The sequence below is a fragment of the Pipistrellus hanaki genome (genome assembly GCF_964339955.1).
Source record: "Pipistrellus hanaki genome assembly, chromosome: X".
Taxonomy (NCBI): Eukaryota; Metazoa; Chordata; class Mammalia; order Chiroptera; family Vespertilionidae; genus Pipistrellus; species Pipistrellus hanaki.
In genome coordinates, this window is record NC_140524.1 from 74,683,998 (window position 1) to 74,709,376 (window position 25,379).

Genomic DNA, 25,379 nt, shown 5'->3' on the forward strand with positions numbered 1-25,379 from the left:
ATAGGATCTTTCTAAGCAGACAGTATGAAAAAATAAATGGGTCATATTCAAAGCCTCTCTGCCACATCATATGTCCAAAAGCAGTGGAATGAAGTAGAATCAACCCCCTTCTAGTTGTTGCTCAAAATACAAATGAGACAACCTACAAGGATTCTGTCTGAGTCTAACAGTGGTGGTAGCATATGAGCTACTCATTGTTTCCAGATAAAACTAAACTGAGTCTTAAAAACACAGGCACCCAAAAGATAAAAAATATAGTATCTCAAAATGGAGTCTCCAAACTCTCCTTTACCTTAAAGCTAAGTTCTAATGGAATGACTGGGACTTCTCCCATTTATAACTCAAGTCCAATGAGGATTCTGATTTACAAGCAAAATAATGTTTTTTGAATGGCTTTCTTCTGCCCCAACTAAGGGATAGATGGATAGATAGATAGATAGATAGATATTGAACATTTCATCATTTTTTAAAAAATCATTGCAACCAAAAGCACATATCTAATATTATATTTTTATTCACTGGGCTTTTTGTTGTTGAGAGCGTTAAAGATGTACCCTGTTTTTCCCCTTTTGATGCCCTCCACCCAGCTGTCACCCATCCCAGGCTTTCACCTATTATCTGTGTCTATAGGCTACATAAAAAGCTCTTTGATTAATCTCTTCCTGCCTCCTTCCCTCTCATCATCCTCAGATCTGTCAGTCTGTTCCATGCTTCCATGTCTATGGTCCTACTTTGTTCATCAGTTTATTTTGTTCATTATATTCCACATATACTGGTAAGTTAGATCATGTGATATATGTCTTTCTCTGACTGGTTTATTTCACTTAACATAATAATAATAATAATTATTATTATTATTATTTAAAAATCAGGGTTTGTAATTTTTAAAAAAATATATTTTATTAATTTTTTACAGAGAGGAAGGTAGAGTAATAGTTAGAAACATTGATGAGAGAGAAACATTGATCAGCTGCCTCCTGCACACCCCCTACTGGGGATGTGTCCGCAATCTAGGTACATGCCCTTGACCAAAATCGAACCTGGGACCTTTCAGTCCGCAGGTCAACGCTCTATTCACTGAGCCAAACCAGTTTTGGCGGGTTTGTAATTTTCATAGTGAAAAAATTGTAGGTTGAGACCTGTGGTTTTAAGGAGGAAATAGCTCATTTAAAGTGACTTAGCTGATCATTTGGGTTCAGCTGACCTTTGGCCCTGCCATGGCTTGTATCTGAGATGCAACAAAGCTAAAACAAACATAAGAAATCTGGAATTGAGATTTTCATACCTAAAGCCTCTTTGGAAAATCTCCAAAGGCTTTGACGTATATGAGTTCATTTCTTTTCCATTTGTCACAAAAATTAATAGCATTGTGGTTTCCAGCTAGATGTTTTTCCTTTAAATTTTTATTCATTTCTGATTACAAGATGCAGAGAAATAAAAAGGGGCAATTCTGGTGACTCCACAGCTGTTTGTGCATTTGTTAATACCTGTACAACACCAAGTTCATCCTGTTTCCAAGTGTCACCTCATATCCTAACAGCTGCACGGTATAGTATCTGATCATGTGGAAAGTTTAACCTTGTGTTTTCAGCTTACTTATAAACATTAAAATTGAACTAACTATTCTGTTGATTTCCTAGAGCTGTCAAGAGTAGGTCACAGGCAAATTATGCTGTACAGCTGTTGGAGCCATTTACACTTTTAAAAAATGCCTTTCTTAAACAGCAGTAATTAAGGTCCCTTCTGTGTTCTTAGACTTCTAAGGTCAAAGGTGCCCTGGGGTTCCCTCAAATCCTAGGCCCATGTTGGAGGAAGGGAAGACTATGCCAAGCATGAAGAATTAACAATTTTATTGGGCTCAGACCAGGAGTTCAGGAGTCTTGAGGACTCCTATGTATCTGTTAATTTTCTTCTCCACATTCTTTTTGGCCTGTTTCCTAGCCTCGGGAGCTGCTTTTTCTTCCATTAATGGATCTTGGCCTTCTCCTACCTCTTCTCCTCCAGAGTGGCTATGATTTCCTGGTACTTCTAGCCAATTTCATGAGCCATGTGCCCTAGGTGGGCAAAATTCCATGTAGGCTTCAGAGGCACAATATTGAGAGCCACAGAAACCACCATTCGCTATTTCTTGTCATAGGGTGACAGAATTCCATCAAACACTTTAAGGCAGTCCAAGGTGGCCTGGCCTTACTTGATTTTTTGATGCACCATGCTTTGCAAGGTCTACCAAAAGATGCTGCTGGGGGCTTAGAAATGGTAAGGATAGCAGGATGGCTTAGTGTTCATCCTTTTATAGAAAAAGAGCTGGTACTTCAACTTGTTTCTGTGAAAATCACTGGAAATGTTGATGCCCTGCTTGGCCACAATTGCCTCCTGCTTGGCCACAATTGCCTCCAGATGGCCCAGGAGATGGCCTCGGACATCAACCGTGAGGATCTGTCCCTCCACCACTCTTGGCAATCACCTGGGAAATGTACAAAAGTTATTTGGGATTCAAAAGATGCTCTGTGCTTCTAATATGCTTCAGATGGAGAGTTTTCTAGACAGCTTTTGACTTTTCTGGAAGCAAAATGTATGGGAGGGTACTCCTAGAAAGTTAAGGGCCAGTGTCATAGAGTATAGAAAAGCTTTTGTTTATTGTCTCTTGTCAGTGTCCTAGAGTAACCCATTGTCAGGATTCTAAAGATCCTGCTAGATCACCTGGTAAAAACTTCTTCTCCCTTCTTTGAATGCTTTGATTGTAACCACATTTCTACCAAGAAGTCACTCAACTTCAGCTTGGGTGTCCCTGGTGATATAAAAATATTTCCCTACTTCCCAATAAAAATATTTCCCTACTTCCCAAAGAAACCTGTTTAACCTTGGAGCATCTCTATTAGAAAGCTTTCCCAAATAGTAAATTTGCTTCCATCCACACTCCTAAACTCATTGAAGTTGAAACAAAGACTGTCAGCTTGCTTGCTCTTCACAGTGACAGACCTTCAAAGATCTGATGGGGGAAAAATCCAGGTTTTTAAATTTGAATTTTTTCATCTGGTCCCCATAAGTCATGGTTTCTAGGGTATACAACATATGAGAAAGCAAGTATTTTACTTGTATGAGTCATTGGAGATATCTATATTAGGCTGGGATAGGGGAAAAAAGGCAGTGGCACATACTCTGAAATGTCAGACTTGAAATCATAAATCCATATGGCCGTATAGGGCAAATGGAAGAAAGAGGAAAGAGGATACTAAAGACTCAAATGTAACCAGCAATACCACCATAACTTCTTGTTAGGATCACTGGTCAGGTAAATTTCAGTAATGTAGATAACAGAGTAACCTACCTACTTGTGTATCCTCTAAAAATCTCTACATAACAAAATATCACAGATTGGATGGCTTAAACAATATGGATTTATTTCTTATAGTTCTTGGGTCAGGGGAAGGCCAAGATTAATGTGCTGGACAATTTGGTTTCCTGGTGAGGGCTCTCTTTCTGGCTTGCAGATGTCTGCCTTCTCATTGTTTCTGCACATGGTAGTTAGAAAGTTCTGGTATTTCTGCCTCTTAAAAAACCACTAATCCCATCATAAGAGTTTCACCCTCATGACCTCATATAAATGTCAAATTACCTCTAAATAGTCTCATCTCCAAATAGCATCACATTGGATTTTAAAACCTCAGCATATAAACTGGTGGAAGGTGGGCACAAAAATGTAGTCTATAAGAATAAAGTATTTTATCCATCCCAGTATGCAGTTCTTTTTAAAATAAGACATTAATATCTTCAGAGGCTACAGCTGAAAAACACCTTCATAACATGGAATTCAGGGCTTTGTCTTTATCTTTCAAGATTTCAGACATACATGAGAACTTTTGTCAGGAAACATGATTCAACCTGGCATGAAGCAAGGATGTTTACCTTTCTGAGACCTTCTGACCTTTTAGTGCCTGAAGTTATAATAGTTTTAAGGCCAGTAATCATAGCTATATTAAACTCATTGCCCAAAAGTTACTCTACAGGATCCTCATCAATATATGTTGTCAACTGCATTACAAAAAGTTTATCATTAATCATAACATTTTAAAACATTTGTTAGTTGCTGAGTGTTCATAAAATGCTTTGTAATAACCAAGCAAGGATTCCTTACTTGAAGCAGTTTTATAATCTAAAGAGTCAAGACAAACTAATGACAGAGATAAGATGGATATATATGAAAAAGACTCAGGGACATTTATAAAAATAAAAATACATCATGTGATAGTTTGAGTCAAATTTATGAAATACAGTAAAATAATATTAATTGTTTTCATACTCTCCATGAGGTATCCTTAAGCATCTTACAAATAAACTGATAGTAAAGAGAGACATGTGATTAATACCTCAAGGTATGTATATAATTTCAGATAGCATTAGCCCAAGAAAGGGAGGAGTCAATTTGGGCAGCACATAATAGCCAAAAGGGCTTTAAAACACACACACACACACACACACACACACACACACACACACAAACAGAACACTAATTGATGACTAATTATTTACAAAAACAAAGATGTTTGGGTTTGGTAATGGCATTTTAAGGGAAGAGGGTGCCATGAGCAAAAGTTATGCATATTGCAATTAACAGTCATTCATTATAGCAATATTTATTTGGCATCTGTGACATGATAAACACTATGCTAGATGTTAAGACTATGGCACTGACTAAAACTTATGTAGTTCTTTTTCTCATAGACTTTACATTGCAGTGATGGAAAGAAGCAGTAAACAAATGAACAAATAAATGAATAGACATTTTATACTTGTCACAAGTGCATAAGAGAGAGAATAGTGGGTGGACAGAGAAGAACTGTCTGTGGAGATAAATTTTTACTTGGCATTGGAAGATTAGCATAACCCAATGTGAAATATTTGTGGAGCATGTGGAACAATTAGGCAGGTCAAAACAGATGATTTCTGGAGAAGATAAATGATGGGGAAGAGTGGAGCCTTAGAGAAGTATACTTTGAATAAGTGAGGTAGGAATATAAATTTTATTTGGAGGCAATGGGAAGTAATTGAAAGCTTTGGATGGTGGTTTTGATAAAAATTATGGAGGATGAATGAGGTGGTCTGTGGAGACTGTTTGGTGTATAGTGAAACTGGAGGAGAACAACCCAATTAGGGAAGCATTTAATTGTTCAGGAATGAGGTAATGACTGCCCAGAATGGGATAGCTACATAGGAGAGATAGAAAGGATGGGTGAGGAAAAGTTATGTCAAAGGAACAATTGATAGATAGGATTTGGCAAGTGATGGAAAGTGAGATGTAGAAGGTGAGGGGGAGAGAAGGATCAAAGATAACTGAGGTTTTTATTCTTGGTTATAGGAAAAAGGTGTCTTCAACCACAGGAAAATTTGAAGGAAGGATTGGTCTGAGGGGAGAGGGCCAATTATTCCATGCTCAACAGTCATTTACACATGACTAAATAAATGGGCATTCTGCATCAACAATTTGATGCTAGTGTTCAGGGATATGAAGGTTCACTACTGAGTGGATTAGATAACAGAAGCCCAGAATTTGAAAACTGTCAGCTCAACTGTTAGCCATATTTTTCAATCAAGAATATCACTGCTCTAATTGATTAAAACGTAGACTTTACCAAGTTTATCAAAGTGACATGGGTTTAAAAAAATAGGTTTTAAGTGTAAAATTCTATAATACAATACAACATATATATTGTATTGTGTGTTCAACACCATAGCCTACTTTCTTTCCATCACCATTTATTCCTTCTTTACCCCCTTCTACCTCCCCTACCCCCAAAATATATTTTTAAAAAACCAACACTGAACCTAGAGTGATGCAAGAGATATTAGATGAAAGGAATTAAGAAATTATTTGTTTTAACCTGGCTGGTATTGCCCAGTGGTTTAGTATAGACTTATGAACCAGGAGGTCATAGTTTGATTCCTGGTCAGGGCACATACCTGGGTTGCAGGCTCTATCCCCAGTACAGGGAATGCAGGAGGCAACTGATCAATGATTCTCTCTCATTGACGTATCTATCTCTCTCCCCCTCTCCCTTCCTCTCTGAAATCAATAAAATATATATTTACAAAAATTATCTGTGTTTATAACAACATTCTGTGAGCCATGACACAAAATATTAGTATAGTTTTTAAAAAGAAGTAGACTTTATCAATATAAATATTGGTAGAGAAAACATTGAGCAATTCTTGGGGTGCTTAAAGCAAGTATCCACACAAAAAACAAAATGATAATACAATGGCATGGCAAGTAGAAAATTTTAATCATTTAATTCTAATTACAAAGCTTTGACTGAAAGAATACTTTCTATCATTCCTGACCCCAAAAGTCATGCCCCCCCCCCCGCAAAAAAAAAAAACCAAAACACTAATGGATTAAAATCTCTAGGCTTGAATCAGGACAACTGGTTGTTCTTATCTAACAACTATTCTCCCCAGGCTATTTGTAGTCATTTCTATTTAAAATAAAGTGTATGCAAATGTGTGTGTGTGTGTGTGTGTGTGTGTGTGTGTGTGTGTGTAATGTTCAGATATGAAAATTATTGTATCTTTTGGGGTAGGAACATTGGTATAGTAGTCAATTATTTATTTATAATTTATATCAATCCTATTTGCAAAAAGGATTAAAAGTGTTTTTGCATGCTATATTTCAAGTAAAAATCTGGATATCCAGAGTTTCATTTTCACAAAGCTGTCTATTTTATTTCCTAATTACATCTGTGATAAACTATTCAGTGCTTAAAATTGTTGCACTACCCTTTTTTCTAGAAGGAGTTTGCATTTAAGTACTATTTTCCTTTTAAAATCATGTTTTAATTCAATAAAAAGCATCTGGTATAGATTCCAAAATAAGAACTTACCTGTGGAGTGGCAGCATGAAATTGCAAAAATGAAAACTCACATCAGTAGACCTGGTGCCTCAATCTTGTTTCTGCCATTTATTTGGATTTATGTTCTATTTTAATCTATGAAATTAGGTTGGTGATATTATTTGTCTCAGACTTGTTTTTAAAGTTAACATGAGGGAATTGCTTTGAAGGTTTGTAAGTTGAACCATATATATGTTAGACATCCATATTGACAGATTTTCAGACTCTGTTATACTCTGGTGATAATACTGGAATGATCCTGAAAACTCAAGGTAATTGGGTCTTTACTATTGGACATTTGTCCTTAATGGAATATATTTTATTCCTGTATCTTGGCTTTCAGGGAAAAGAACAAAGTGTGTTGCTGTATGTCAGTTTATCTGGCCTTGTCATATTCACAGTGACATTTCTTTACCCTAACAGATGTGACTGACTTCATGGAGGCGGATCCCCTGGTCTCAACAATTGAGGGCTATGATGCTCAGCTCAAATGCAAAGCAGCTAAATATATCTACACTCATCTTGCTTGGTTCAACCCCCTTGGAGAGAAGATTCCTGTTATATACACAGAAAGCTTAAAAAATAACTACTCCATCTCATTGACACTGGTGATTAAGAATGTGACCAAGAAGGATAAAGGGCAGTATAAGTGCAAGGCTTGGACTCAGAGGAACATCACCAAGATAATGCAACATAATACTCAGCTCTTAATTAGAGGTAGAATTGGAGGCACTTTCCCATCACTTTTTAGCATTTAAGACAACTACTGTGTGGGATGTTGAACCAGGATAGGGCTTTTACTTACTTCTGTCTTACTTATAGGCTGGACCAGTCAATCTTTTGTTTCCTGAGGTTTCTTGAAGACATTTCAAGGAAAGGGTCTTGTATATTCTGTATAAAACAGATGATAGAAAAATTTGGCAATGGAATTTTTGGTCCATCTAACACCAAAACTCTTCAGCAGCCACTTTTATTGCTTGCAGTGGCTAAATATGACCTTGAAGAATACAAAATGTAAACCATCACACACTTTACCATTACAGTAGATTTTATCCCCATCTATCCTCTCTTTTCTTTCATAAGGTAACATTTAACCATCCATTGTCTGATTAAAAATGAGGGGTAAAACAAAGATTAAGTGATTTATATGTGGTATCCTTCCTCAAAAATATTGCCTTTTTACCCTGTTTTCTATAGAAAAAGTTGCTCCATTCATTATTGAGAATCTTACCAATATTGAGGTTAACAGCAGTGAGAAGATTTTGCTGGATTGCAAAGTGAGTGGAACACCACAGCCTAACATCCACTGGTTGAAAAATGGGGTTCCTATTATTCCTGCTTCAGGTGAGTCTGAAGATCTTGTGTGGTTTCTAATCAAGAGGGCTTGAGTTGGTGCAGCTCCTTTGAGATTACTTGACTTTGAAACTATCCCATGATTGACTTAATAAGATAGGGGCTCAACATATTCTAAGATTTGGCTTCAGTGCAAACACTTTAGAAATAATGGGGGATGTTGTTGATACAGGGATCTTCTTTGAAAACAACAACCTTATTATTGAGCGAGCCAAAAAAGAAGATGAGGGCTTCTATCTGTGCAAAGCGACCAATGAGTTGGGGGAAGTCAGCACAGCAGCTGTTATCACTGTGGAAGGTAAGTTGGAAATTCCTGGCTATATTGATAATCAGTAATGGAACCCCAAAAATAAAGAAAATGCATTTAGTGATGGGGACACAGTGCAGAGAGACAATGGAGAAGGCAAACATGTATATACAGTTAGTATATCCACTTTCAATGAGAAGGTATGTGGAGTAGCATGATTTGGAAAACCTGAGTTCAGAACCCCATACTTGTTGTGAACTTGATGGGATCTTAAGTAAGCCTTTCTGGGTCTCAGATTTCTCATTTCTAAAATGATAATAACACCAGCTGTGATCTATTTTTTAGAGGTGATACAAATAAAGGCCAAGATATGGGAATGTTTTACAAAATAAAACGTATCAAATGGCATTATTTCCCTTTTGTTGGTTGGAAAATATTTGATGGCATTTGGAAATATAAAAAATAAAAAGTTGACCACTTTTAATTGTGAATATGAAGCCCAAAGAAAGTAAGATACTTGCTAAAGCTTGTGGCAAGGTGTTTTATTCCAATGTCCTATGCCATTATAATGACTATTTAATTGTTAAAGGAAAAGTTGTATCTGTTCAAAGAAATGCTATGGGTTGGGCTAACCATCTTGGCATCTCTAAAGCCTTTTGCACATTCTGCTAGATATACTCTTCTAGGTCATATCAGGCAAATTATATTAGCTGATTTAACAATCTGGCCTCACATTGGTCTGAGATAATCCACAGAATTAACAAAAAAAAAGGGAAACTGGTAATAATAAGATAGATAAAATAAGTTATACACTACACTGTGCTATTTTCACTTCTCATTATCTCATTTAATATTCTGAATAACCCTATGTGGCAGGTATTTTATTATTCCAATTTTTATTTTTAAATTTTTTTCTTTATTGTTGAAAGTATTACAGATATCCCCTTTTCTTCCCTATTGATCCCCACTATCCCACTTCCATCTCCTCCTCAGGACTTCCCTGAGCTATGCATATATGCATGTAAGTTCATTGGTTAATCTCTGAAATCTGGCTCAACCATTTAACAGCTGCATGACCTTGAGGAAATTACTAACCTTTCTGTGCCTCAGTTTACCCATCTAAATAATAACTATATTATTTCCATTTCAGATGGGCAAACTGAGGCACAGAAAGGTTAGTAATTTCCTCAAGGTCATGCAGCTGTTAAATGGTAGAGCCAGGACTTCAACTGTGATACCATACTTCACACCTATTTTGGCTTTGTGATACCATACTTCACACCTATTTTGGCTTTGTACTTGAGAGCCAGCTAATTAGGCAGAACATAACTTTAAATGTTTCATTTTGGCTTTCTGCCTCTATACAGTATTTGTTCAGTTCTTTCTTTTGAGTCATCTAGTACAATTATCAAGGATTCTTTTTTCTATAAGTCTCAGAAAGCAATGGCCACACTCCATAAAAAATTTACATATGCACAAACAAAATTTGGCACTTGGAGACAGTTGTCCTTTAGAAATAAATGTGATTTGTAAAAGACAGTAATTTTCTCTTTCTTTCTCTCAGTTTCTGCAATGTACTAACTCATTTTTATTTTAATAAATTCTGTCTTCAATGTCTTTACAGGCTCTGAAGAGAAATCCAATATTGAAGTCATTATTCTTGTTTGTACTGGCCTTGCAGCTACTCTTTTCTGGCTTCTTCTCACCCTGGTCATTCGAAAACTCCGAAAGGTAGGGGATAAAAAGCACTTCAGGGCTTTGGGTCTGGCTCATAATATACTTTTTGTTTCAGAACAATCTCTTGGTAGATGGATTATTTATCTAGGCAATGGGAAGAGACTATATACTGAGTGGCCAGATTATTATGATCTCTGAACGCATAATAATCTGGCCACTCAGTGTATATCCTATATAATAAAAGAATAAAATGCAAATTGTCCACTCGACCAGGAGTTCGACCAGCAGGCTGGCCGGCCAACCACCCATATCTATGTCTCCTCCCCCTGGCCAGACTCCACCCATCCACGAATTCATGCCACCAGGGCCTCAAATATATATACTGTATACTGAGTGGCCAGATTATTATGCATTGAGAGATCATAATAATCTGGCCATTCAGTGTATGTGCAAGCAGTGTGTGTGTGTGTGTGTGTGTGTGTGTGTGTGTGTGTGTGAAAGAAGAGAGATTGGGGACTAAAATATAATGGAGTTTTTTTGTTTTTGTTTTTGTTTTTATTGAAGGGAGGGAGGGAGAGAGAGAGAGAGAGAGAGAGAGAGAGAGAGAGAGAGAGAGAGAGAGAGATTTGTTGTTCTGCTTATTTATGCATTCATTGCATAATTCTGTCTCGCCCCCTGGTGGTCAGTGCAAGTTAATTATTGTACATGCCCTCTCCAGGGATCAAACCCACAACCTTGATGTATTAGGATGATGCTCTAACCAACTGAGCTACCAGGCCAGGGCCTGTAACATTTTTACTTTATGCATCCTTTAAAATTGGGAACTGATATAAGAATACAGCTACCCACTCAGATTTCACCTCATTTTTTTCCCCAATTACACTTTACATCCAATATTATTTTACTAGTAGCCCTGTGAACAAATCGGTGTGCCAGTAGCTCTCTGCAGGGCCTTGCTGCTCCGCACCTGCTGTCCAGAGGCTCTCCGTGGCCCAGAGGCTCATCTGTGGCCCCGTGGGTGGGTGAGTGGCTTTGCTTCCCTTCACTCTCAGTAGCTTACAGGTTTTGCTTACTAGGGGAGCTAATGAGAAGAAGGATGGGGGCAGGCTTCAGTGCTAGCACCCTCCAGGCACTTTACTCCAACCATTGATTGCCTCTTTTGAGGCTTGGCTGTAAGAGTGTCTTATGCCCAACCCCCTGTGGCTTCAGGCTTTTGTTTTCTATGAAAGAAGGTTCAGGGAAGTGGGTGATGCTTCCTGCCTATTTTCTCCTCATCTTCAGATTCCCAGTGGTGCCTGCACCACTAGCAGCAGTTGCTCTGGTCTTCAGCTGGCACTGATCTTCCCCATGAATCTCCAGGGAAGCCTTGGGGAAGGAGCTTGCAAGTACAGACTCCCCTTATAACGGTGCCTCTTCCCCTCACCCCCAGCTACAGTTGACATTAACTATTACTTTATATTGCCGGGGTGACAACACATACCTTCCGCACCCTGCAGCTGGGCACAGAACACTTGCCTCCTTGCCGCGGGCCACTCACACTGCCCGCTCTCAGTGGCTACCCCTCCCGCCCCCCCAACTGGGGGACTCCAGCAGGACTGAGAGGACTGGGCACCGTCAACTTGTGGCTATGGGTGTGGCCATCTTTGTGACGGAGTGTTGGATAATTTGCATATTCCTATTTTATTAGATAGGATATTACTTTCAGCTGTACATGTACTATATGTAATCATATACTTTACAAAGCAATCCCCCTACTATTTCCAGTACCCACTGACACAACACACAGTTATTACAATATTATTGACTATAACTCCTATGCTGTACTTTACATCCCCTGACAGTTTTGTGACTACCAATCTGTACTTTTCAATCCCTTCACCTTTTTCACCTTGTTCTCCATCACCCATCTCCTCTGACCACCACCATATGCTCTCTGTGTCTATGAGTCTGTTTCAATTTTATTTGTCATTTATTTCATTCTTTAGATTCCACATATGTGAAATCATGTGCTATGCGTCTTTCTCTGTCTGACTTATTTCACTTGGCATAATACCCTCTAGGTCCACCCATGCCATTGCAAATGGTAAGATTTCATTTTTTTTTTTATGTCTGAGTAATATTTCATTGTGTAAATGCACCACAACTTTTTTTTTTAAATATTGATTTTTATTGCTGAAAGTATTACAGATGTCTCTTTTGTTTTCTCTCCCATTGAACTCCACTACCCTAGTCCCACCCCCTCTCCTTCTATACCACAACTTTTAAAAAAATATATTTTTATTGATGTCAGAGAGGAAGGGAGAGGGAGAGAGATAGAAACATCAATGATGAGAGAGAATCATTGAGTGGCTGCCTCCTGCATGCCCCCTACTGGGCACTAAGCCTGCAACTCAGGAATGTGCCCTTGACAGAATCGAACCTGGGGCTTTTCAATCCACAGGCCAACACTCTCTCCACTGAGCCAAACTGGCTAGGGCTGTACCACAACTTTTGAATCCACTTGTCTATTGATGGGCCTATCTCCAATTTTAAGTTAGTATAACTAATGTTTTCAAGAATTATTTTTAGGGGATTTTAATGTATCAGCTGGATTGTAGTTTAATATTTATGCACTGCGGGAAGGGTCCCTCAGCCTGGCCTGCACCCTCTTGCAGTCTGGGACCTTTCAGGGGATGTCTGGGGCTCTGAAGTCTGGGACCCCTCACTCCTTACCACTCAACAGGCATGAACCTGACTTCTGGCTGAGCAGTGTGCTCCCACAGGGGATGAAACCTGACTTCCTGGAGCCTCCTGGTCCCAGTTCCAAGGCCTGGGATCCCCGAAGCAGTGGGGTCATTGGATTCAGCAACCTTTGTGGAGGAGCCCCGCTCTGAGCCAGTGGGGACTGAAAGCTACATTCTCATTCTCCTGACCGGCCCTGCCCCCATTCACTATTCCTGGTTTCAGACCACGTGGGTCCTAGGCAGACACTGAGCCCCAGACAGCACCCTTGACCCACACTTCCTGTCTCAGACTTTGGCTCCATCCCTGGAACTTTGTTCCTTAGTAAACCCCCAGTTCGTTGAGAGTATGCCCCTGGTGATCAGTGCAAGGCATAGCAACTAGTCATTCTACTGTTTGCAATTTGCATATTAGGGTTTTATTATATAGGATATACATTTTATATTGACTAATGTGATATATTTTAGTAGAATATAGATAAATATATAATTGTCACAACTAAAGCCCTATTAAGTGATTAATTGGCTTTTGTTGACTTTTGTTTCCAAGGCTACTTGTTCTAAAAACATTTTTATGTGTTACAAAATCCATTTTATAAAAGTTAAACTATTAAGAGAAAAATTAAAGTGTCAATTTAGGCAAAATCTCCTTTTGCTGAAAAATAGTACAGTAATTGGCAGGAAGACATTAGGCCTGATCTACAAAACATGTCAAGAAGTCTTTTAAGCCAGGCAAATGGAAAACTGTGGTAGATATCCCAGGGGGGTCATGGAGCTCCAAGATTTCCTGCTAGTTGAGCCAGCCAGCTGTAACTCATTCTTTTCTTTCGTTAGACTCCAGGTACTCAGATTTCTTTTCTCAAATGATGAAAAAAAATTATTTCACACACTCCCTTTGAGGCTGGCTATAGAGTTTGCCAATCTTACTGGTTTTACTTAGCTTGCTAACACAAGAACCATACCTTTTTATTTGAAGGATTTTAATGTTATCACAAGGAAGAAATAGGTACAAAACTTAATGCAGGGATGTGAAGGGAGATTGACAAAAGTTCTGGAATATTATTAAGGTTCTCCTAGATATTGGCTTTATTCTGGAATCCCTTATTCCACATGTCTTTCTGATTTTCTTCTTTAATAATAGAGGTAAAACATAAATATTTTCTCTATCCCTAGAACATCCTTCTGCTCCTCATTTTTGTGTGTGTGTGCGTTGTTTGTTTTTTGTTTGTTTGTTTGTTATTTTGTCTTTTTTTGTTTTTGGTTTTTAGGGGGCGAGAGAGTAATTTTTATTTTATTTTATTTTATTTTATTTATTTTATTTTTCTTGTTTAAAATATTACGTATGTTAGGATTCCCCTGTTGACCTCTCCCATGCACACCCCACCCCCAACTCATGCCCTCACTCCACTAGTACCTGTGTTCATTGGTTATGCTTATTTGCATGCATACAAGGCCTTTGCTTGATCTCTTACCCCCCGCCCAACCCCCCCCCCCGCCTTCCCACTGAAATTTGGCAGTCTGTTTGATGTTTCTCTGTCTCTGTATCAATGTTTGTTTACCAGTTTATGCTGTTCATTATATTCCACAAATGAGTGAGATCTTGTGATATTTATCTTTCTCTGATTGGCTTATTTCACTTAGCATAATGCTCTCCAGGTCCATTCATGCTGTTGTGAATGGTAAGAGGTCTTTCTTTTTTATACCAGCATAGTATTCCATTGTGTAGATGTACCAACGATTTTTAATCCACTCACCTGCTGATGGGCATTTAGGCTGTTTTAAAAATCTTAGCTTTTGTGAATTGTGCTACTATGAACATACAGGTGCATATGTCCTTTCTGATTGTTGTTTCCAGTTTCTTAGGATATATTCCTGGAAGTGGAATTAATAGGTCAAATGGGAGTTCCATTTTTAATATTTTGAGGAACCTCCATAATGTTTTCCACAGTGGTTGCACCAGCCTGCATTCCCACCAGCTGTACATGAGGGTTCCCTTTTTCTCCACATCCTCACCAGCACTTGTCATTTGTGGATTTGTTTGTGTGTATTTTTTAATATATTTTATTGATTTTTTTTACAGAGAGGAAGGGAGAGGGGTAGAGAGTTAGAAATATTGATGAGAGAGAAACATCGATCAGCTGCCTCCTGCACTCCTCCTACTGGGGATGTGCTTGAAACCAAGGTACATGCCCTTGATCAGAATCATACCTGGGACCTTTCATTCTGCAGGCCAACACTCTCTCCACTGAGCCAAACCAGTTAGGGCCATTTGTGAATTTGTTGATAGCCATTCAGACAGGTGTGAAACATTCTGACATAAAAATGCATCTAGGATGGTGATAGAGATTGGAAATAAAAGGCTAGGTGGTAAAGTTGGTCATTTCAATCTCAGGGAGACTCTAGATGGATTATGTCCACCCTTGATCACAGGAAGAATGGCTAAAGTCCATGATTTCCCATTTGGTCTCCATATGAAGTTTGAGGTATAGTCACCTACTTTTCCTTGACTCCTTTAATCACGAGTTAAGTAGATGTTTGATGTACTTTAAGCCCTGGTCAATGCTGGAGCTAGAGTCATAATCCCCTAGCATTCACATATTTTTTTCTCTTCTGCTAACTTAATGTGTGTGACTTCCAACAAGCTCTTTGTTCCTCTGATCATTTCTTTCTCCATCTGTAAAGTAAGGAGATTGGCCTAGAACAGTGTTTTCAAATATTTTTTATGCAAAGGCCATTAGTAAAAAATACATTTTCTGCCACAATCCAGTATAAATGAGTCAAGAGTTTTATTTAAAATTTCTTACTTTTACTTCATGTAATACACTTATATTTTATTCTATTTTTAAATGTTGCCTGTAAATTTCTATATATTTTCAACAAACTGATAAGTCATAATCCACACATTGAAAACACTATACTAGAAGGTTTCTAAAAGCCCTTCACACTAGGTATAAAGTCCCACAATTTCATTTTTTTTTCTTTAAATTAAAATTTTCTCAATATTGAGAGAGAGATCTATATTGGGAAATGTATGGCTGGGACATGGAGATTTTGTGGTCTTCAGCTAGATCCATCTTGGAGAGAGAGACATGATCCACTAGGCTAGCTTCTTCTAGAGCTGTCAGCATAGTGATAACATCAGTGCTTACACCAACTGGGGTTTAAATAACCCAACTTTATGACAGGTAGGTGTCATACTTTCTTAAAGATTTAGAGAAAAATGACTGATAGCAAAGACTGTTTCTGAAACTAGATGTGGTTTAACAACAGTAACAAAAAGATGCTGAAGATCAACTACCGTGTTTCCCCGAAAATAAAACATCCTCCGACCGGAAATAAGACCTACTTACAGGTTTCCTTCTGAGTGAAATATAAGGCATCCCCCCGAAAATAAGGCCCCCCCAGGCTCTGTCTCAGAATGCAAATTAATTTACCGTAAACTGGTCGCTAGAGCCACCCCGACTGGTGTCTAGCAACCAGTGAAGTTATGCTGAGTCCTGACATCACTGCTGTGTGGCTGCGGAGCAGAGGTCAGAGTGAGCAGTGAGTGCAGGGCGGGAGTAGGAGACTTTTGCAGATGCGTGTAGAAGAACAGGAGGATCAGAGCGGACGGGACATGGCAAAGGTGGTGAGTGCTGGTCTGTCTCTGGTGACACTACCTGATGCTTGTGGCTGCCCTCATGATGACTGAAGGTTCTAAGTCAGTGGCAGACCCTGCTCCAGCCCAGATCCAGGCCCCAGCAAGCCCAGTGACAGTGCCCAGGCAGGCCCCAGAGGGTAAATGTCTGATAAAGGGGTAGGAGGGATGTCTGGTGAAGGTGTTCAGTGGCACAGGGGTGGAGGGAGGGGGATCACTTAAAATGACACAGGAGGATCAGAGGGGGCAATCAAAATGACACAGGAGGATCAAAAAGGGTTACTAAAATGGTAACCCCCCTCTGATTCTCCTGTGCCATTTTGATTCCCCCTTGATCCCCCCCTGTGTCATTTTAAGTGATCCCCCTCCCCCCACCTCGATGTCCCAATTCCTTTTTTTTACCCCTAGAAATGAGCGCAAAAAGAAAAAGCTACTCCGTGGAGTACAAAAAAGGAATCGTGGAAGACTCTTGGGGCCAAAATCTTACTGCTTTCTGCAAAGAGAAGATGTTGAGTATCCGATTGGTTCGAAAATGGCGAGCAGAGTATGGTAATCTCATTGAACAAGTGGACAAAGGAAATGCTAAAAAGCGCAAGTGTGGAGCAGGTCAGCAACCATTATTTTCCGAGCTAGAAGACCTGATCTGTGAATGGGTTGTTGACAGGAGAGCAAAGACTTTAGTTGTGAATAGGGCTCAGATTCAAGAATTTGCCAGTTTGACATAGCCCCCGAAGACTTCAAAGCATCAGAACACTGGCTGGATAATTTTCTTCAGGGAAGTGAACTGTCTTTAAGAAGATCTACAGCATTGTTTAGGTTGGAAGATATTCAAGTTATTAAGCGAGCACTTGCATTCAAGTCCTTTATTGATGATGCTGACTTCTCTAAATACAATCTTTCCAACATGATTGCTATGGATGAAACTGCAGTGTTTATGGGCCAATCATCTCAAACAACAATTGAACACCGGGGTGCCTCCTTAGTGTACATTCCCTCCACTGCTTACGAAAGTGCACGTATTTCCTGTATTTTGGCAATTCGTCTGGATGGCACTAAAATCCCACCTTTAATCATTTAGAAGGGCAAGAAGGAAAAGATTGAACGTGTTTTGGGCGTTTTTATTCTTGAAACTGAAAAAGCCTGGGCCACACAAGCAGTTATGAGGAAGTGGGTCGATTTAATGCTGCAGCTTGTTATGCGAGGGAGCCAAAGAGGTCTGCTAGTCTGGGATGCAGCCAGCACTCACCACGCTAAAGACATGAAGACATTTCTTCATGAAAGAAAAATAGATCAGATAATGATTCCCACAGGAATGACGGCCTATCTCCAGACTCTTGATATTGCAATAAGCAAGCCATTCAAAGACAATTTGCACATGGAAATTAATGACTACATTGAAAATAGAATGGAGAGGAATCAGCATGGAGACTGTGAAACCTAAACTGCAAGAAGTTATGACTTGGGTGAAGAATTCATGAGAGAAAATCACTGATAGTTGCATTGCAAATGCACTGCGAGCAGGCTACCTTGACAAGAAGTCCTCATTTAAAGACAGTGCTATTGCTAAACATGAGAGATTTGCTCCACTGATTCTGAAAGAAATGGAGTCACAAGAAATTCACCAGGAAATTCAGGAATTGGATTGTTATGATTATGTTCCAGAAGATGATGACATGATTGTCATTGAATAAATGAGTAAATTCTTGATAGTGTAAGATTCACAGTTTGTCTGGTTTGTGTTGACAAATACCATACTACCCCACTGTACACAGGTAATAAATTTCCTTTATTTTCATTTAACAATAAATATGTACCGTATTCTTCTTCATGGAAAAATAAGACATCCACTGAAAATGAGACCTAGTGCATCTTTGGGAGCAAAAATTAATGTAAGACACTGTCTTATTTTTGGGGAAACAGGGTAATCAATATTTGTAAAACCATGTAGAAAATATACTATTTACTTATTTATTTATTTATTTATTTATTTATTTATTTATTTATTTTACAGAGAGGAAGGGAGAGAGATAGAGAGCTAGAAACGTCGATGAGAGAGAAACATCGGCCAGCTGCCTCTTTCACACCCCCTACTGGGGATGTGCCCACAACCAACCTACATGCCCCTGACTGGAATCGAACCTGGGACATTTCAGTCTGCAGACCGATGCTCTACTACTGAGCCAGACCAGTTTCAGCAGAAAATATACTATTAAAATGACTAAATTTTTTGTCATTGATTCCAGGATTGAGGAAGTAGGAAAGAAGAACTGAGTAGAGTACAAGTAATAGTCCCAGAGAAGATGATAAGAGATAGATAAAGGGAGTGCCAATAGTTGGTTGAGAATAATGATTTTAATTTTCTTACTTTATGATGAAAAGCCTAAAAGGGGTAAATAAGTTGTCTAAGGTCATGAATGCTTTGATGGCAAACCTATAATGAGAACACATATCTAGTCATTGCTTTTTCTTTAATAAAAATAAATAAATGGATAATAATAATAATAATACAAGATTATACCTGGAAATCAGTGAAATACCAATCCTACCTAATAAAAGAGTAATATGCAAATTAACCATCACTCTGCTACACTCAAAAGCCACACCCACCAATCACGTCCACCATCCCTTCAGAGCAAGTACGCAAATTAACCCCAACCAAGATGGTTACAGCCACAGAGAGCAGGAGGGAGGCTTTGGTTTCCCCAGCAACGGAGGAAGCCAAGCTTTCCACCTGCCCTTGCTGGCCTAAGCCTCCACTCAAGGCTACAAAATTTCAATTATAGAAGGTAAACAAATTCCAACAGAAATGGCTGCTGCCACTGAGCATTATGAGGCTTGGCTCCACTCCAGGCTATAAAGTTTCAATTGTAGAAGGTAAATAAATTCCAGATACCAGGGTCTCCTCTTGGGTCACCAGGGGGTATGGCTGGATTGCAAACCACCACAGGCCCCTCACTCAGGCCTCCCCACACTCCAAGGGAATCCCCATCTTGATCTGGAACATCCTTCAGGCCCCCACCAGTGCACCAGGCCTCTATCCTATCTAATAAAAGAGTAATATGCAGATTGACCATCACTCCAACACACAATATGGCTCCTAAAGAAAATTTTTATCCTTTCACTTTTAATCTGTGTGAGTCCTGTGTTCTGAAGTGTTTCTCTAATAGGCAGCATTCCATATGTGGGTCATGTTTTCTTACCCAATTGGTTATCCTATGTCTTTTGATTGGAACATTTAATCTATTTATGTTTAACATTATTATTGATAGGTACTAGTTTATTGCCATTTTTATTTTTGATGCCTGTATTCCTTCCTCCCTTTCTATTTCTTCTTTTTACAATATTACCTTTAGCATTTCTTGCATTGCTGGCTTGGTGGTAATAAACTCCATTAGCCTTTTTTGTCTGTGAAGCTCCTAATTTCACCTTCAATTTTTAATGTAGCCTTGCTGGATAGAGTATTCTTGTATTCAGAACCTTGCTTTGCATCACTTTGTATACTTCATTCCATTCTCTTCTAGCCTAAGGTGTTTCTGTTCAGAAATCAGTTGAAAGTATAATGGGGGATCCTTTGTAGGTAATTTTCAGTCTCTCTCTTGCAGCCTTTAAGATTCTTTATTTGTCTTTTATGTTTGCCAATTTAATTTCCATACGTCTCTGTGTGGGTCTTTTGGGATTCACCTTGATTGGGACTCTATGTGCTTCTTGGACTTGTGTGACTTTTTTCTTCCCCAAGTCTGAGAAGTTTTCTTTTATTATTTCTTCAGATATGTTTTCTATTCCCTGCTCATCTTCTTCTCCATCTGGCACCCCTATTATGCAGATGTCACTATGTTTTATGTTGTGTCCCAAAGCTCCCTTAGACTCTCCTCCTGCTTTTTAATTTATTTCCAGGTGCTCCTCTGCTTTGGTGTTTTTTCTACTTTTTCTTTTAACTCACTCATTTGATCCTCAGCTTCTTCTGGTCTTCTGTTGAAAGTTTTCATTGTGTTCTTTGTTACAGCTATGTCATTCTTCATTTCTTCTTGATTATTACTCATGCTAGTGTATTTCTTATTTGGCACCTTATAGTTTTCATTGAGTTGCATGTAATTCGCAGTAAGATGGTTGGGCATCCTTACAACCATAACTCTGAATTATTTCTCTGACAAATTACTTGCCTCTATTTCATTTAATTCATTTTTTGGCAATTCCACCTTTTCTTTCCTATGGAGATTGTTTCTTTGTCTCCCCATTTTTGCTGTCTTGTACTTATTTCTGCATCTTAGATCAAACTGCTATGAAACCCTGATTTTTGGTGTTGGTCCAATGTAGTAGGTGTTTTGTGGAACCCAGTGACACTGTCTAGTGAGCTGGGTGTTCTAGGAAAGCCCCCTGCATGAGTTATTTGGGTTCTCCTAGTGTATTTGGGTCTTAAATGTTATTGTCCCATTTGTGGATGGAGTCTCCTCACATGTTGCCTGACTATGTGGCTCACCCCCAACCTCATTTTGCAGGCCTTTGTATATGTGCTTGGGGTCTCAGCTTCCATGGCAAGGGTTGCCTGAGGTCTCACTAGCATACAACTTACTGCAGGGTACTGGAGCCCGCTGTCAGAGAGGCTTACTACTCTGGGACTCATGCAGGGTCCTGAGCTCATGGGCAAGGTGATGCAACTCATTGTGGGATATGGGAGCCCATGGCAGGGTGGCATGTGACACTGTGACTCATTGTGGTGTTTCCCAGAGCCCACAGCTGAGGTAGTGTAACTTTGGCCAGGGTTCTGTGCACTCTGTGAATCACTGAGTGGTTCCAGAGCCTCCGTTTAGGGGTCAGTTGTCTCAGACTCTGCAGTTGAGGTAGTGCAACTCTGGCTGAGGTAGCATGCACTCTGCAAATTACTACACAGGCCAGAGTGGTGTTCAAGGCCAGTCTGGGTGGTGAGCTTGTGTTCCTAGCCTTGGATGCTCTCCCCATCAAAATGAAGTGGTTTCTGGGCCAGAGCCTCACTTCCTGGACAGTGCCTGTGGTGGTACCAGGGGCTCTCTGTCCAGGAGTGCCAGCCCTAAAGACTTCTATGAGATCATATTGTACCTCATTCACACCTACAAACACCCACCATGCACATATGAACACTCCCTCTCACTCCCTTGCTCACTCACACTCTCTCCGTCACTTCTCTCCTGCTGGATGCCATGTTTTCTCTGCTTTCTTAATTTTTTTTATGGGCCTCGGAGTTTTGTGTTGATTTTGAATTTGAAGTAATGCTCATCACCTCCAGTTTTTACGTGTTGCCTTCAATTGGGAGAAACTTTACTTTGATCCTGCTTATTTCTGGGGCTTTCACCAATCTTATATAAATACTAAAGGCCCGGTCCACGAAATTCATGCACAGGGGGTGGGGGGGGGGTGTCCCTCAGATCAGCCTGCACCCTCTCCAATCAGGGACCCCTTGAGGGATGTCTGACTGCCCATTTAGGGCTGAAATGGGCAGTTGGACATCCCTCTCAAAATCCAGGATTGCTGGCTCCCAACCTCTTGCCTGCCTGCCTGATTGCTTCTAACCGCTTCTGCCTGCCAGCCTTATCACCCCCTAACCACTCCTCTGCCAGTCTGATTAATGCCTAACTGCTCCCCTGCCATCCCAATTGCCCCTAACTGCCCTCCCCTGCTGGTCTGATCACCCCTAATTGCCCTCCCTTGCTAGCCTGGTCACCCATAACTGCCCTCCCCTACCACCCTGGTCACCCCCAACTGTTCTCCCGGCAGGCCTTGTCACCCCTAACTGCCCTTCCTTGCAGCCTGGTTGCTCCAAACTGCCCTCCCCTGCAGGCCTGGTCACCCCTACCTGCCTTCCCCTGATGGCCTGGTTTCCCCCAACTGGCCTCCCTTCAGGCCTGGTATCCCCCAGCTGCCCTCTTCTGTCTGTCCAGTCACTCCTAACTGTCCTCCCTTGCAGGCCTGATTGCCCCCAACTGCCCTCCCCTGCGGGCCATCTTGTGGTGGCCATCTTGAGTCCACATGGGGATGGCCATTTTATGTGTTGGAGTTACAATTTGCATATTGCCTCTTTATTATATAGGATACTTGTCTCTTGTGTCTTTCTCTCTTATCACAGAATTCCTAAGCTTGTGTGTCTTTTCTTGATCTCAAAATTCATCAGGCTGGCTTCTGGAAATGTCTTTATTTTCCTGATAGCGACACTTCAGCTCAAATTTGCTTCTCTCTTGACCACAGACCATAGCTTATTTTCTGCGCATGCTTCCTTTTTACTGGAGATTGCTCTTGTCACTGTATTTGTGAGCATGTGTTAGGAGGCCTACAGTGTGAGAAGAAGTGTCAGTTTAACACTTGGAGCATTGGGAGTGCCTACATTTTAGGTGGGTTGGACCATCCAGTGAAGATTCCCAGTGGCTCTTGGGTAAGAGCTTCCTGATAGAGCCATTTTCTGTTTATAATTGAAAAATTTTAAGCCCTTTATACTTAATGTAATTACTACATCAAATCACTAACTTTTGCCATTTTACAATTTTTCTTCATGTCTTATACCTTTATTTTGTTTCTTAAACTCTTCTTTATAGACTTACTTTGTAATTAATTTTTTTCCTAGTGTCCCTAGCACTATGCCTTATCAGAAGGTGTTATGGAAAATTTCTGTGCCTATAAATGCTTTGGAATAAAGCCCTCTGGGAAGCTACTCTTCCCTGGTTATGCTCCAATTTTGATAGGTTTTTCATTGTTCTTTGAGGGATTTGCCAGACATGTTGAAGCCTACAGCCACAATATTTTTAGAACAAGGTTCAGATTGTTTCCTCTGGAACTAGCAACATATCTTTATTACCACAAAGCAGATGATTCTTACTCAAGTCTTTCCCTCATTGCTGTAAGTTCTACTGGGTTCAAACCTATTCAAAAGTTAGTTCTGATCACTTTTGCAACTTCATTAGTTGATTTTATGGGGGAGGGAGGACATAACCCCAGAGTTGGTGACTCTGTTATTTGCACTGTCCCTTTTTATCGTTGTTTTTTCATAGTTCTTTATAATATGGGTATTAATTTTGTATGCTTATTGTAACTATTTTTCTAGTTTGTTGTTTTATAACCAGAACCAATTTTCCACTGCCTGCTGCCATGAAACCCAAACTCCTGAGACATATGCTGGTGAAAAAGGGAAGATCTTTATTTTAATGCTGTCATCTTGAAAAGATGGGGACTCTTGTACAAAGCCCATCTTAGCATTTCTGTGCAGGAAGGGGTTTATAGGGAGAGAGAGGGAAAGCTGAACAAAGAGATCAGTATGAGGGGCTATGAACATGCAGACAGTGTCCTTGCTGGTCCTGATATGTATTGTTAATGCCAGTATACTGGAACTGGTCAGTATTAGCCAAATTTCTGAAGTTGAGCTATCTGTGTTAATCAAAGTCATGGTCAAGGCCATTTCTTCATTCTTTCTTTTTTTTTTTAATTAATAATTTTCAATGTTGACATTATTGCAGGTGTCCCCCTTTTTTCCACCCTTTGCCCCAACTCCACCCACTCCCATCTCCCCCTACCTTGGCCTTCACTAAACTATTGTCCATATCCATGGTGTATGCATATATGTCTGTTAGTATATTTTATTCTAATTCAGTTTCATGATTAGTCAAACTATTATAAAGTCTTTATTCCCTGTTAGTTTTTGTTTAAATTTTTGTTTATGGAGTGTTCTTTATTATATTTATGCTCTTTATGTGTGTTTTTTATGTTATTAACTTATAATGTAAAATTGGAAACTCCAGAGGCCTAATACATTTTCAGAAGATCAAAGAACTCAGTAATATGTTTTCCTTTACCTTTCTGTAGCCCAGTGTGTCAGAAATCAAAACTGGTTACCTTTCCATCATCATGGATCCTGAAGAGATGCCCCTTGACCAACAGTGTGACAGGCTTCCTTATGATGACACTAAATGGGAATTCCCTAGGGACCGGTTACAATTAGGTAAGAAAAAAAATATCTGTTATGTCACCCTTCCACATTTCTTTCACCATAGAGCTACAAAATCACTGAGTATACAGCCCAAGAAAAAGCAATGGCTTGAAATACAGGATGCACTTAAACTTAAATAAAGTAAGATGTGTTTCAAAGGTGGCAATGTGAAGAATAAAATAAAAAAATTAGGGGAGCAGAATGACATTGCATGCATAGCATGCAACTGGGATATTTTAGATGCCCATACTGGGAGACCTTAGCCAAGGCAAGTCACCTAACTTTTCTGAGCCCCTTTCTTCCATTATAAAAGGAAAATATTAACAATTACAGGTGTCTAATTTATATTATGTTGCTACTTGGAGCATGTAGTAAGGTAACATTTAGGAATGTGTTTTATAAATTTTGAACACCTCAACAATTGAAGGTATTGTTTTATGATGGAGTCTTTTTAAAGGAAATTAACTTGGGATCCAGAGTCCTTTCAATAAGAAAATATAATGAATACCCACAAAATGGTACCAAATATTCCAGTAACCAATATGCTTTCTAATGAGGTAGATGACCAGGAGTCTTGACTAAAACCTTATTAATAGGTTTGTGTTAACAACCTCACCTAAAGAACTTGTTTGTGACTATAGACTATCATAAATCTGTTCCAACCCACATTATCCTTACTGTCAATGGCTGGCATGGGGTGGCCCTTTATTCACTTATTCCACACATTTTTTATTGGTTACCTACCATATATAAAGAAACATTCTGTGTGATGTGCAGATAGCCATGAACAAAACAGACTTCACAGAGCTCATATTTTGGGGGGAGAAATAATAAATATTCCAGCATAATATTATCTAGTCATAGTGTTACAAAGGGTAATAAAGCAAGTTCAAGTAATGTAGAGTAACAGCAT

The 25,379-nt window shown here is 39.4% G+C and overlaps 1 protein-coding gene across 2 annotated transcripts in view; it reads left to right on the forward strand.

Annotated features, from left to right (window-relative positions):
- The window catches only part of LOC311614534 (vascular endothelial growth factor receptor kdr-like), a 234,117-nt gene that overhangs the window by 131,748 nt on the left and 76,990 nt on the right, over nucleotides 1-25,379 (forward strand). For both annotated transcript variants that reach the window (XM_084869431.1, XM_084869432.1), the window contains exons 14-18: nucleotides 7,311-7,604; nucleotides 8,085-8,231; nucleotides 8,413-8,538; nucleotides 10,112-10,218; nucleotides 24,343-24,478. In XM_084869431.1, coding sequence (XP_084725557.1) covers nucleotides 7,311-7,604; nucleotides 8,085-8,231; nucleotides 8,413-8,538; nucleotides 10,112-10,218; nucleotides 24,343-24,478 — 810 coding nt within the window. The remainder of the gene's footprint in view (nucleotides 1-7,310; nucleotides 7,605-8,084; nucleotides 8,232-8,412; nucleotides 8,539-10,111; nucleotides 10,219-24,342; nucleotides 24,479-25,379) is intronic.